This window comes from Ahaetulla prasina, chromosome 7, assembly GCF_028640845.1.
Source record: "Ahaetulla prasina isolate Xishuangbanna chromosome 7, ASM2864084v1, whole genome shotgun sequence".
Lineage (NCBI taxonomy): Eukaryota > Metazoa > Chordata > Lepidosauria > Squamata > Colubridae > Ahaetulla > Ahaetulla prasina.
The window spans coordinates 50,171,818-50,185,906 of NC_080545.1; the positions used below are offsets into that span (position 1 = coordinate 50,171,818).

A 14,089-nucleotide genomic window follows, 5' to 3' on the forward strand; every position below is an offset into this window, starting at 1 on the left:
GATACAATCTTCTGTTGAATTTCATATCCTCTGTCACAGATACATCCACTCACGTTAGTATTGAAGAATGATAAGATTTATTAAAGTCTTAAGCTTTAATAACAGAATAGGTGATAGTTCCCCCCCCCGGTATATTAAAAATATTAGTATTTTGTTTCAGAAACTGGCAGTAGTGAATTTAAGTCTAAAAGTAACAATCAAGTATTTTCAACTTCATTACCAGTAATGTAATGTATGCGTAGAAAATGCATACATATCTACCTAAAGTATTATATGAACAGTTCATAATCTGTAGCTGCTGTTTTTTCAAATGCATGTTTTATAGTTATCCTTAAAGGTAAAGGTAAAGGTTCCCCTCACACATACGTGCTAGTCATTGCCGACTCTAGGGGGCGGTGCTCATCTCCATTTCAAAACCGAAGAGCCAGCGCTGTCCGAAGACGTCTTCCTGGTCATGTGGCCGGCATGACTCAACGCCAAAGGCGCACAGAACGCTGTTACCTTCCCACCAAAGGTGGTCCGTATTTTTTCTACTTGCATTTTTACGTGCTTTCGAAACCGCTAGGTTGGCAGAAGCTGGGACAACAGGAGCTCACCCTGTTACATGGCAGCACTAGGGATTTGAACCGCTGTGCTGCCGACCTTTCGATCGACAAGCTCAACGTCCTAGCCCCTGAGCCACCGCGTCCCTTGTAGTTATCCTTAGCTTATCCCAAAGTATGAAACAATTATAGAAGGAAATGTAGAAAAATATGCTTTTTCTCCCTTCTCAGATCTGAACAGGATAAAAGAGTTCTTGTGAACTATCAGAGTATTTCACAGTCCTTTGAAAATCTCCTTGATGAACCAACATGTGGCTTAATACAGGTTAGTATAATGTATTATTTATGGTGAAAATTAAATGTAAGATTTAAGATATTAAAATAGCTGTTGTCGTTTTTTTTGTTTTTTTTTAAAAAACCAGGGGTGGGGTGGAGTGGGAGAAGCCAAAATCTTGCAGTAAGAGAAAGCTTGCAACTTTATTAAGTTTTATAAAAAGCCTAATATGCGCATAGTCATAGACAAAAGAACCCCTGAAATCTGGAAAGGATGAGTGACTAACATACATCAATAAGCCCGGGGTATAAAGCAAGAAAGCCAAGCAGTAGCCAGAGTGAGGAGAAAAGAGCTTAGACCTATGGCACGACCTATAGGAGTCCCTGAAGGCTGGGGACAGCAAAAAAGTCCCTTCCTGTCCAACCGGAAGTTGGGAAATGGGCCGTTTCTGGCCTCCGGAGGGTCTCCAGGGATGTGTGGGTGGGAAAGGCCATTTTCGCCCTTCCCAGACTCATAGAGAGGCTCTGGAGCCAGGTGAGAGAGAAAAACAGGCCTACCAGGCCATTGCATGCCTGAAGTGGGGGGCAGCGGGGGATCACAAGCGCATGCTTGGGGATGAGGTACATAGAATTATGGGTGTGGGCACACGTGCGTGCAACTCCCCCAACACCCCCCTCCTGGTACGCAATGACAAAAAGTTAGCCATCACTAACCTTTTATTGCTGTTCTCCTGAAGATGGAAACGTATCTGTAGAGCATATACCCATTCCTGACAAGCAGAGTAGTACAAGGCAAAGACATCTGCTGAAAACCAAATGGTTTCAGATCCTTCACTGGAAGTTTCTGAGACTGAAGGTGAAAGCTAAACCAACCGAGCAGAGCCATGGGTAAATGTTATAAAAAGTATGCTGCATCAGCAACAAAAGAGATGGGAAGAGGAGGTGGAGAAAATGTTGAAACTGGGAATAATTGAACCATCTCAAATTGAATAGTATTCCCCTGTTTTTGTTGCCATCACAACTTACGCAAAAAGTAACAAATAACTAAGGCAGAATATCAACAAATAGCCCGAGGCTGTAAAGATGAAGTGAGGAAAGCTAAGGCTCACAACGAACAAAGGCTAGCGACAAAAGTAAAAAATAACAAAAAAAGCTTCTTCCAACATGTTAAAAACAAGAAAAAAGTCAAGGAAACAATTGGCCCATTGCTGGGAGAAAGTAAGCAAGGAGGTGACAAGCAACAGGGAGAAAGCAGATCTACTTGATTCATTTTTTGCATCTGTCTTTACACAAAAGGAAGAAACAATCCAACCTATCAAAAACAGCACCACAAAAAACAGATTAGGACACAAGTTAAAATAGGGGAAGAAAATGGTAAGTGAACACCTATCTACCCTAGATGGTTCAATTTTTTTTTTTTTTTACATTTATATCCCGCCTTTCTCCGAAGATTCAGGGCGGCTTACATTGTGTAAGGCAATAGTCTCATCCTATTTGTATATTTATATACAAAGTCAACTTATTGCCCCCCCAACAATCTGGGTCCTCATTTTACCTACCTTATAAAGGATGGAAGGCTGAGTGAACCTTGGGCCTGGTGGGACTCGAGCCTGCAGTAATTGCAAGCAGCTGTGTTTAGTAACAGGCTTCTTACAGCCTGAGCCACCCACGGCCCTAATCACCAGAACCAGATGGATCACCAGAACCAGATGGATTACACCCCAAGGTTCTGAAGGAACTGGCAAATGAGATCTCAGAACCACCGAACTATATCTTTCAAAGATCCTGGAGCACAGGGGAACTGCCAGAGGACTAGAAAAGAGCTGATCTAGTTCCCATCTTCAAAAAAGGAAGAAAAAAAAAACAGATCCAGGAAACTACAGACCTATCAGCCTGACCTCAATACCAGGGAAGATTCTGGAAAAGATAATCAAGCAACAAATCATTGAACACCTAGAAGCAAACAAAGTAATAACCAAAAGCCAACATGGGTTTGTCAAAAACAGATCATGCCAGACTAATCTCATTGCATTCTTTGACAAAATGACAAAATTAGTGGACCAGAAGAATGCTGTCGATATAATTTACTTGGACTTCAGTAAAGCATTTGATAAAGTAGACCATAACCTACTACTAGATAAGGTAGAAAAATGTGGGTTAGACAGCATCACCACCAGATGGATTCATAACTGGTTGACCAACTGCACTCAGCGTGTGGTCCTCAATGGAACTACATGCACCTGGAAGGAAATATGCAGTGGAGTACCCCAAGGCTCGGTTTTGGGCCCAGTACTCTTCAATATCTTCATCAATGACTTGGACAAGGAGATAGATGGGGAACTCATCAAATTTGCAGATGACACCAAGCTGGCAGAAACAGCCAACACTCCAGAAGATAGGCTCAAGATACAGAAGGATCTTGACAGACTTGAACATTGGGCGCTATCTAACAAAATGAAATTCAACAGTGAAAAAAGTAAGGTTCTACATTTAGGCAAAAAAACCACAAAATCCACAGGTACCGTATACTGTATGTGGTACCTTGCTCAATAGTAATAACTGTGAGAGGGATCTTGGAGTCCTAGTGGACAACCATTTAGATATTAGCCAGCAGTGTGCAGCAGCTGCCAAAAAAGCCAACACAGTTCTGAGCTGCATAAACAGAGGGATAGAATCAAGATCACGTGAAGTGTTAATACCACTTTATAATGCCTTGGTAAGGCCACACTTGGAATACTGCATTCAGTTTTGGTTGCCACGATGTAAAAAAGATATTGAAACTCTAGAAAGAGTGCAGAGAAGAGCAACAAAGATGATTAGGGGACTGGAGACTAAAACGTATGAAGAACGGTTGCAGGAACTGGGTATGTCTAGTTTAATGAAAAGAAGGACTAGGGGAGACATGATAGCAGTGTTCCAATATCTCAGGGGCTGCCACAAAGAAGAGGGAGTCAAGCTATTCTCCAAAGCACTTGAAGGCAGGACAAGAAGCAATGGGTGGAAACTAATCAAGGAGAGAAGCAGCTTAGAACTAAGGAGAAATTTCCTGACAGTTAGAACAATAAGTGGAACAACTTGCCTGCGGAAGTTGTGAATGGTCCAACACTAGAAATTTTTAAGAAAATGTCGGATAGCCATTTGTCTGAAATGGTGTAGGGTTTTCTGCCTGGGCAGGGGGTTGGATTAGAAGACCTCCAAGGTCCCTTCCAACTCTGTTATTATGTTATGTTGTGTTGCGTTGCGTTGCGTTGTGTTATGTTATGTTATGTTAAGTGCCTTTATACACTAATTAAATAGCTATCTGATGCCTAGTATAGAAGGTCTTCTAGGTAGACTAAGTAATACCTAGGTAGACTAAGTAATATCTCTCTACCATCATCTTGACACCTGGATTTTGACAAGCACCATTAAAGAAATCAAGGGTAAACCTCCCCCAAACCCCTGTATAATATGGCAGGTCGTCTGCTTCTAATTCCGTTTAGTGACAGAGTGATATACTCACTCAGCACTCATCTAGGGAAGGAAATCTAATAGCTGTCCTTTCCTTATCTGGGAATTGGGATGAGAAAGAGAAGGGGGAGTACTCCAAAGAGAGGCTAACACTGCGGAGATAGCCGGCTTTCCTATGTATGGTGGAACCTTAAATAAAAAGGAATACTTCCTGTGTTTTATGGATTGTGTAGATCTGTAATGGAGAAGTTGATCTAGTAGGTAACTTAAACCCAGATTGTTTTAAGTTTTTTGTGTCAGCAGTAAGATATTGAAACTGGCTATATAGCTGATTATGCGGCCAGCATTATTGTAAATGTAACATGTATAGTCCATAATACACAGCATCCTGTCTGCAAAATTCTGCACCAGTTGCAAATTCTAGATGAAGTATTCCAGTTATCCGTCTTAATTCTGTTTCATTAAAGACACACACCCACACACCTTATTTTAATGTAATATTGTGATGAGTCTTGTCTTCATCATAGTACCTCCCCAGTTCTTCATATGTTCATGCATAGATCCAAATAAACTTTACCTTTGTTTTTCTTAGAAATTGAAAAAGGATCCTTACACAACAACAATGGGAGGATTTTCCAAAGTGACAAACTATATTTTTGATAGCTTACGAGGAAATGACTCAGTAAATCAGCAGCGGCCTCCATCAGAAATGGCAGATTTCATTAGTGATGCTATTCCGGGACTAAAAATAAATCAACAGGAAGAACCAGGTTTTGAAGTCATTACACGTGTGAGTTTTAAGTTCTTGGAAATTTATATGGTAACAGGACATTCATCTGATGGTTTTAAAATTAAGGTCTTGGCAATAATGTAACAGATTTTTAATGCATGTCTTAGATTGATTTAGGAAAACGACCTGAAGCTCATAGAAAGCAACCAGTATCAGAGTGGACTAAGCATATGGATTCTGAAGGAAGAATATTGAATGTAGACGTTATGAAACAAATGATATTCAGAGGGGTAATATCTTAAGTTATCTCTTTTTTATTAATTTTTGTTGTTTTTAAAATAATGACAAAAAAGAAATAGAAAAAACTGCAAAGATGAAAATGCATACATTGTCAAAAAAAAGTAAAACACATAAAGTGCTTTTAAAGAAAATGGAAAAAAATATAACAAAGGAAATTTAAAAATAATAATATATCATTTTAACAGTAAATTACAATTCTACATATAGTTGTCTAATTGACCACACCTACTGGTCTATCTCCATACCACTTGAACAGCTGCCTAAATCTTTCAAAGCAAAGACAAAACTTCCTTTGTTACTGTACTTCATAATGATTTTAAAATAAATTTTAAATCACTAAAATGCAATGGTTTAATAACTGTACCAACTGTAGGAAGTAATATTACTTCTAAAGGATTCTCAGTCTAAAAACTGATGATACAAGCTAAGGGAAAACTAGAGAGGTGACAGAGAGAGATAATGTAGAAACCAAGTGTTGGCAGGAGAGACTATTAATTTTTTATTAGTAAACAGTGTTGTAAAATTAAGTCTGGGAAACCAAAATAAGTAATATTATTAAAAAAAGATAGAACATTAGCCTACTTATGAGACCTTGACTACCTTACAAGAAATGAAACAAAGAACTTTGAGCAAAGAACCCAGAGAAACTGTAAATAGCAATTAAGTATGGTAGTGCTACCCTTGTAGAATGACTTGGTTTCTTTGTTCCTGGTCTTCGTGTTTTACTTATAAAGGGTCTAGTTTTACCTTTATCCCTTTTTTTTTTGTCCAAGGGGCTTTGTCATGCTTTGAGGAAGGAAGTGTGGAAATTCCTGTTGGGTTATTATTCATGGAATAGTACAAGGGATGAGAGGACAAGTATGCAGAAAAGGAAAACGTAAGCATGATATATTAAAACAGTGACATGGTAGCGGCATGTTTAAACAGAAAGCAGCAAAATTGTGGTGGCTGGATATTATGCCTTTCTGCGGGATTAGGGAAGATGGCTTCCCTAAGATGGTTTGTTGGCTAATGACATTATGAGTGGTTGTACTAAGATTTGGGGGGCATGTGGAGTTGCTTCTATTTGGGTATGTTAAATCTAAGATTTGCACACTGATTTTATTTTGTCAATTATCTTGACAATAATGCATGTGTTTATAGTTTGCTGGTTTGCTGCCAAAGTTCTGTTGTATTTTTTATGATATTCCTTAGCCCCCAAAAAGAGTGATTGTCCATTCCTTCACTAAATAGGTGCAACCAGGCTTTAGAATCAGGATATCTGTTGTGTGTTTGGAGGACATATTAAATACTATCACCTAGATTGTGAAGTTATATTTTGTGTTCTTAAAGAATTATATAATTTAAAGACTAAGCAAAAGTCATAAAAGTATAAATGTTATTCCCACGCAAAGTAGTAACTACCAACTAGTTACTTGCAAATGAAAAATGTTGAACTATCTTTCTTTTAAATGCTTCATATTTTAAATTATACAATATCTTTATCATGATTTCTGATTTTTGTAATTCTTCAGAGATGAGTATTTCAGGATGAAGCTTCAGTGGAAATCTGTCAGCGAAGAACAAGAAAAAAGAAACTGTAGACTGAGGGATTACAGAAGTCTTATTGGTAATTTTTAGAAGTATAAAATTCCATAAGATACAAATATTAAAGATAAATGTTTTTTTCCTATTAGATGAAAATATACTGTATATTTTTAAAAGATTATTTCAGATCATCTGAGTTGTTCAATTCTTTTCCCTTCCTTTTTATCTTCACATGTATACAGGTAACTTCCTAAGGAGATGCACAATATAAAGTAACAATATAATGGCCTGAGTCCATTCATGCATTTCTATCATAGTTATTTCAGTATGTTAAATTAAACTGGGTTTTTTTTTAGTCTGGAATATAAATCAATATCCTTTTAAAAGCTCTATAAGAGGCTCTTTTGCTTGCTTCTTTATTTAATTAATCTATACAGTTGCCCGTTTGCCGTGTAATCATGGTGGCTAACAATAGTAAACCAAAAATTATAAATATATTGCACTGAGGACAAATTTATACAAGCAATTGAAATTCACAAAACCTACTGACCCAGTGTCTAGGGGAAAAGCCAGGTCTTTAAAGCCTTTCAGAAAAGGCAAGTGCGGTCAGAGTCATCTGGATCTCAGGGGAAATTTTGTTCTAAAAGACAGAGAAGGATGTCTCCTGGGTCCTGCAAGATGACACTGCTTGAGTGATGGGACCTAGATTATGCCAACCCTCTGAAATCTTATTTCAAGTGGAACCAATGTTGTACAAGCATTGGCATAGAGACAACACATTGTTTTCCAGTAGGTTTAATTGAAAATCAGATTGTAATGGTGTGAATTATATGGCATATTCAGTGGCAGAAAAGCATCTAAACACTCAGCATAACAATAATTAAGCTACATAATATGATAAAGTTTCCCACTGATGTCATCTGATGTCAGAACAAGAGTCACTTTGGTGTAGTGCTTAAGTCATAAGCTAGAAACCACCATGAGTTATAATCCTGCTTTAGGCACAAAGCCAGCTAGGAGACCTTGGCCAGTAAATTTTTCTCACCCCTAAGAAGGAAGCATTTTTTTTTAAAATTTGAATTTATATCCCGCCCTTCTCCGAAGACTCAGGGCGGCTTACATTGTGTAAGGCAATGGCAAACTACTTCTGAAAAACTTTGAAAGAAAACTGCAGGGACTTGTTCAGACAGTGTCTGAGAATTGGACATGATTGAAAGGAAGAAAACAACAACACAGAACATCCAATTGGAACCCCAACAAAATTTAAACTTGACTGCATATCATTTTATTACCATTAAATATAAAACAATACCATATACCTAGAGTTTGAGCCACATTTAACATATTTAAAGTATATATTTGTTTCATTGATTTGTTTTATTTTGTTTTAATCGCAACTTTCTATAAAATGTAACGTTTAGAAAGGGTTTGAAAATTTGTTTACTGGTAATCTTCACTGGTCACTTAGCAATTGTTTAAAACTGGTCACTGGTCACATAATTGCTTAAAATTATGATGGTTCCCCCAACCATCAAGACCCAATTTTGAAGTTTCAGCATCGCCTTCCCCATGGTCACATGACTGCATTTTGGGCAGCCAGCAACCGTCCTGCATTTATGGCGGCTTGCAGTGCCCTGTAATCATGTGTCCGTGATTTACAACATATTTGATGAAAATGGGGTGTTTACTTCCAGTTTCCAGTAAAAACTGTCCCATGGTGAATGGTAGGTTCGCTTAATGACTGTGATGTTTGCTTAACATTGTGAAAAAGGGTCAGTTCACATCATGGTCACTCACCTTATGACTGTCACAACTTACAACCATAATTCCCAGGCTCAATTTTAACTCAAGAACTATTTATATTAGAAATAATTTTGAGACAGAAATATTTTTTCTTTCAAATTACTATATTTTTAACAGCTGTTTTAATGCCTTTATTTTGCTAGCTATTTTAAATTCAGCAGTGTTAAAAATGGAAATTGAAAGATATAGTCTTCAAGCTGTTTTGAAAATTCATTAAATCTATGCTTTTTTTTCTAGAAAAGGATGTAAACAGAACTGATAGAACAAATAAATTTTATGAGGGTCAAGATAATCCTGGATTGATACTGCTTCATGACATTTTGATGACCTATTGTATGTATGACTTTGATCTGGGTAAGTAAAGCTTTATTTTTTATTGACCCTTTGAAGTATTATTTCTTGAAATTATTCAAAGACAGTCTGATATATTCAATTTTAAAATTTTAATTAAGAGAAGAATAAGAAAAAGTAAATTATATTAGGTAACATCTTAAAATGCAGAATATATCTATAGTATATTTATACTGTAACCTGTCATGGAGGTCTAGTACTATTAGGCATTCTCACTTAATACTTTATAAAATACTTATTAAAAAGTATTGTAAATTTTAAAATTGTATTTATTTCTATATCTTGATTTGTGTCTGTTTATCTGTGTGTTGTATGTATGTATCTATAGATCAGTGGTTCTCAACCTTTATAGTGCTGCGACCCCTTTAATACAATTCCCCACGATGTGGTGACCCCAGCCGTAAAATTATTATTTTTTTAGGCAGTGATCTCAACACGCCTCAGCAGCAGCTGAAGGGGGGGAAAGCGGCAAACTGATTTTTTGAATTTATCGCGCTTGAAGCCGTATTGGCCAGCGATCTGAACTGCTTGCGATTGCCTTGAGGACGGAGGCATTAAAGTGGAGACTCCTCCCCTATTAGGTTTATCACGCCTGAAGCCAGATTAGACTAGCGATTGGGAGTGATTGCAGCTGGCTTGAGAGGGAGACATCAGAGCAAAGATTTCTGTCTTTTTTAATTCATCGTGCCTGAAGCTGAATTCGCGATTCTTCGACTCGCAAGTATACTTCCCATATTTCCGTTGGTCTTAGGCGACCCCTGGCAAATCGTCATTCGACCCCCAACGGGGTCACGACCCACAGGTTGAGAACCGCTGCTATAGATGGATATCTTTTCTAACTATTTGTTCTTAATTCCAGAATTTGTCACCTGAGAGAAAAGAAATGTTCAACAATTCATTTTTTTTTTCTTTTAAGGATATGTTCAAGGAATGAGTGACTTACTTTCACCTATTTTATATGTGATGGAGAATGAAGTGGATGCTTTCTGGTGCTTCGCATTGTACATGGATCAAATGGTAAATATTTTCATCTTCTGTATTATTCTATTAAGTTAAGACTGAAAAATATTATTCTCTTAGTAGTATATTCAGACATAAAATTGCTTTTCTTTTCTTTATTTATTTTTTTATAAAAAAAGTTTTATTTCCATTTTCCAACAACCTATTCAATGTATAGTCTCTTATTCAACATTAATCATTAACTTTCATTTGTTACTTATTCGGGCCTGCTCAGCTACCACTTCCTTCCTTAACACAACCTTTCCGCCTCCCTTCTCTCTTTCACTTTTCTACTTCCTCTCCTCCTTCCCCACTCTTCTCTTCTTCCACCCTTTCTAACCCTCTCTCTTTCCCCTGTCTTCTTCCTCTCCTTTCACACTCTTCTACCTCTCTCTTTCCTACCTACTTTCTTCCTTCACTCTCTCTACTCCTCTCTCCCTTCCCATTCCTTTCTGAAATGGCAGCTGAGCAGCCCCAATTTTATTTCAAATTATTTCTATTTGTTAATTACATATCTTCAATCATTCCTGTACATTAATCCTTCATCTTCCACCCCTTCCCCTCCCTCCCGCCCTTCCCCCCTGAGACTTCCAAGAACAAAGTACAGGGTATAAAATTAACAATCATAAATTAAAATACAACATAAATCATAATCCACAGTCACTCCTCTCTCTAAAACCTTAACTCCCCTTCCAGAAACAAAAAAGTACATTCTTCTTCCAATCCATTATATATCAGTCCATTCCACTCCTAAAGTCTTCAGAATCTTCCGATTAAATTGGTATTTCCAGTTAATCGATAAAATACATAGTTTTTAATATCCAGTCTTCATCGATCAACACCAAAACAACGTTCCATCTTCCAGTATTCATCAGAAATTCTTCTATAATATACCTTTCTTCCTTAAACAGTCTCTCAAATATAATTCATATTTCCAGCTTAAATTCTTAGATTTTACTATCCAATCTCCAAAAATAAACAGTATTCTATCTTCTCATATCTTTGATATCACTTACATACATCAAATAGCATTACTAATATTAATATTAAACCTATATTGTATCCAAAATATATCAATTATAATAATTAAACTCTTCAATTTACCTTACATATGTCAAATAACATTATTGAAATTACACCTATAACTTATATCCAAAATATATCAATTATAACAATTAAATTCTGTTTGACCAAATGGCAACATTACATCCATAAACAATCTCTCAAATATAATATTTAATCCAAATTCATAAATTTTACTATCCTCCAAAATTAAACAATATTCCATTTTCCCATTTCTTTGTACCTCACATATATCAAATAATATCCCTAAAATTACATCTATAATTTATATCCAGAATAAATCAATTATAAAAATTAACATAATCAAATAACATTATTAGAATTACACCTATAATTTATATCCAAAATATAGCAATTATAACAATAACACTACTAAATAACACCTATAACATATCCAAAATAAATCAATTATAAAAATTAAACCCTATATTAAAAAAAAACAACCCATCACAATCACATCTTAAGCATTCTCTCTCCCCTTGTCTTCAATCTTACACATTTTCCACCATCTGCTCACAAATCAACTTAACATCTAGCAATAAAGGATTTCCAATCTTTAATACATTGGTGTAAAAATCTCTTGCTTTAAAAACTGTATTAAGAAAATACTTTCTTCCTTTATAATTCACTGTTAAGCCAGCTGGAACCTCCCATCTAAAATATATCTGATGTTTCTTAAGCTCATCCACTAAAAAGGCAAATTCTTTTCTCTTTCTTAATATTTTAAGAGGAATTTCCTTCATCATTATTATATCTTGAATTATAATATTTGAAATTTATTTTTATAAAATGCTTGTAAAATTTCATACCTAATCATCTTAGTTGTAAAATAAATAACCACATCTCTTGGTAATTGCTTCTGCCTTGCCAACCAAGAATTAACACAATAGATTTTTTCAATATTAACTTCAAAATCTTCTGGTTCCACTCCATTTATCTGAACAAAGGCCTGAGTAAAAATCTCTTTTAAATTTTCCTGCCTGCATTCCTTTAATCCCCTCACCCTTATAGCATATTCCATTAATCTATATTGTAATATAACCCTTTCTTCATCTGCCCTATCCACCTTAACCTGAATATCATCTATTTTATTCTTTAAATTCAAATTAATTTGATTCGTTTGAACTTCCTCTATTTTCCTTTGCAAGTCTAAATTAATTTGATTAAGTTCTCCTAGTCTTTCCTCCATCTGAATACTAGATATCAATAATGGCATAATTGTATCCTTTACCATTTTCATATCCCTCCTCTGCTCTTCCACCATATCTTTAAAATCCGATATTTCTTTCTCCATTTCATTAAATTTTTGATCTATTTCTAAAAGATGAGCCTCCAAAAGTTCCTGTAAAAAATTCCTTAAACCTTCCTTGATATCTTCTTTTAATTTCCGTATCTGAACTGAAGAAATTTCCAAGATTTTAGTAGTAGTTAATTCTGTTTGCTTAAGAGCCATTTTTAAACTGTATAATCTACCAAAAAGAAAAAAAACAATTCAATAAACTTTTCTTCTTAAACACTGTGATAGAAAAAAAGGTAAAAAGAAAAAAATCATAAACAGTTATTTCTTAAAGTTAAAATTAGTAAAGTCTTTTTAAATTTGTCTGCAACCACAGTCTTAAAATCTCTTCCTTTATCCTTTTGTAGTTATATTTAAAAATCTCCAACAGTCTCTGGCAGAAATATTAACTAATTATAGTTCTTCCAATTAATTCCAACTGTCTTTTATCAAATAGAAACAGCGGCTTTAAGCATCGCTAAAAACACTGATGGCTTTAACAAACAGCTCTTTAACTTTCACTTTCCTTTGTGTATTGCGAGCGCCATTTTAGGTCCACTCAGGTTGAAAGTTAGTTCAAAGGAAAGCTATTTAAAGACCGAAGTTAAGATTTATTACTTGCAATTCCTCCTGCTTCGTTCTGTCTGCGTTGAGTTCTCTTTAAAAATAATCCTCGGCACAGAGATGGATGCGGCTTCTCGTTCTGTATAAACAGAAGCACCCTGGGTACAGAGCTTCATCAGGCTGGAGGGGGGCTCTCACCCTTCGGTCCCCTGGTTTGATTCCAGGGGCTCCCGGGAAGCTCTACCCAAACCTGATCACTCTTCTCTTCCCCTTTTCCCGGGGGAAGAATTTTCAAACTGTGTGACAGCTGATTTGCGCTGTCAGAGACAGTTTGATGAAACCCAGGGCAGACAATCCCAAAGGGATGTCCACGAAGCCTGCGTTGCTACCGGAAGTCCCCCATAAAATGGCTACATGAAGTCAGAAACAGATAAAATATTCTGAATTGTACCTATATAATCAAAGTGTAAAAATTGCTTTTTTAAAGGAGTCGGCACATATAATTTGTGACTCTTCAATTAGTAACTTGAATCTGGTTGTACTTTCCATTGTAGTTGATCATTGTTACATTTGTATTTAAGTCTAAGAACTATTGCCAAATTTTTTGTTCTCTTCCCTCCTGAGCTATTTTCCCAGGTATTATTTAAATTATAAGCTAGTAGATAGCAATTGATTTTGCCAAACATTTGTAAGCTGTTCTGAGTCTCTGTGGCTGAATAATAGAGTAAAATGCTTAGAGTATCTGAAATCAGACATAGTAATGCATTGAATGCTTGTTCACAAGGATTTTGACCTAAAATATACTGCAGTATGACTAGTATAATTGTAGCTTGATTAATACTAAACTATAACAGGAAGGAGGGTAAAATTTATTTTGAGAATTCCTTTATAGCTGTTCTTTCTGCTGAAAAGAGTGAAACTCATACAAGGTTCGTTCATTAATAAATGTAAATGAACTTTGGGTAGATTTCATCTATGTATAGGTATAGCTATATATTTATCTATATGTGTGTGTGTGTGTGTGTGTGAGAGAGAGAGAGAGAGAGAGAGAGAGAGGGAGGGAGGGAGGGGGAGGGAGGGACGGACAGACAGAGAATGCACATACGTCCTCTACATTTTCATTTAAAGCCAGCAGTTCAGCATACACAGTGGAATTCTGTGTTCATTATAAGGCAGATAATTATTTCTGAA

At 36.0% G+C, this 14,089-nt stretch overlaps 1 protein-coding gene across 1 annotated transcript in view; it reads left to right on the top strand.

Annotated features, from left to right (window-relative positions):
- TBC1D15 (TBC1 domain family member 15) overlaps window positions 1–14,089 on the top strand; it is a 50,307-nt gene that overhangs the window by 22,887 nt on the left and 13,331 nt on the right. The window contains exons 6-12 of the mRNA XM_058191870.1: window positions 774–867; window positions 4,858–5,055; window positions 5,163–5,285; window positions 6,069–6,172; window positions 6,810–6,904; window positions 8,863–8,979; window positions 9,893–9,993. Of these exons, the coding sequence (XP_058047853.1) occupies window positions 774–867; window positions 4,858–5,055; window positions 5,163–5,285; window positions 6,069–6,172; window positions 6,810–6,904; window positions 8,863–8,979; window positions 9,893–9,993 (832 nt within the window). The remainder of the gene's footprint in view (window positions 1–773; window positions 868–4,857; window positions 5,056–5,162; window positions 5,286–6,068; window positions 6,173–6,809; window positions 6,905–8,862; window positions 8,980–9,892; window positions 9,994–14,089) is intronic.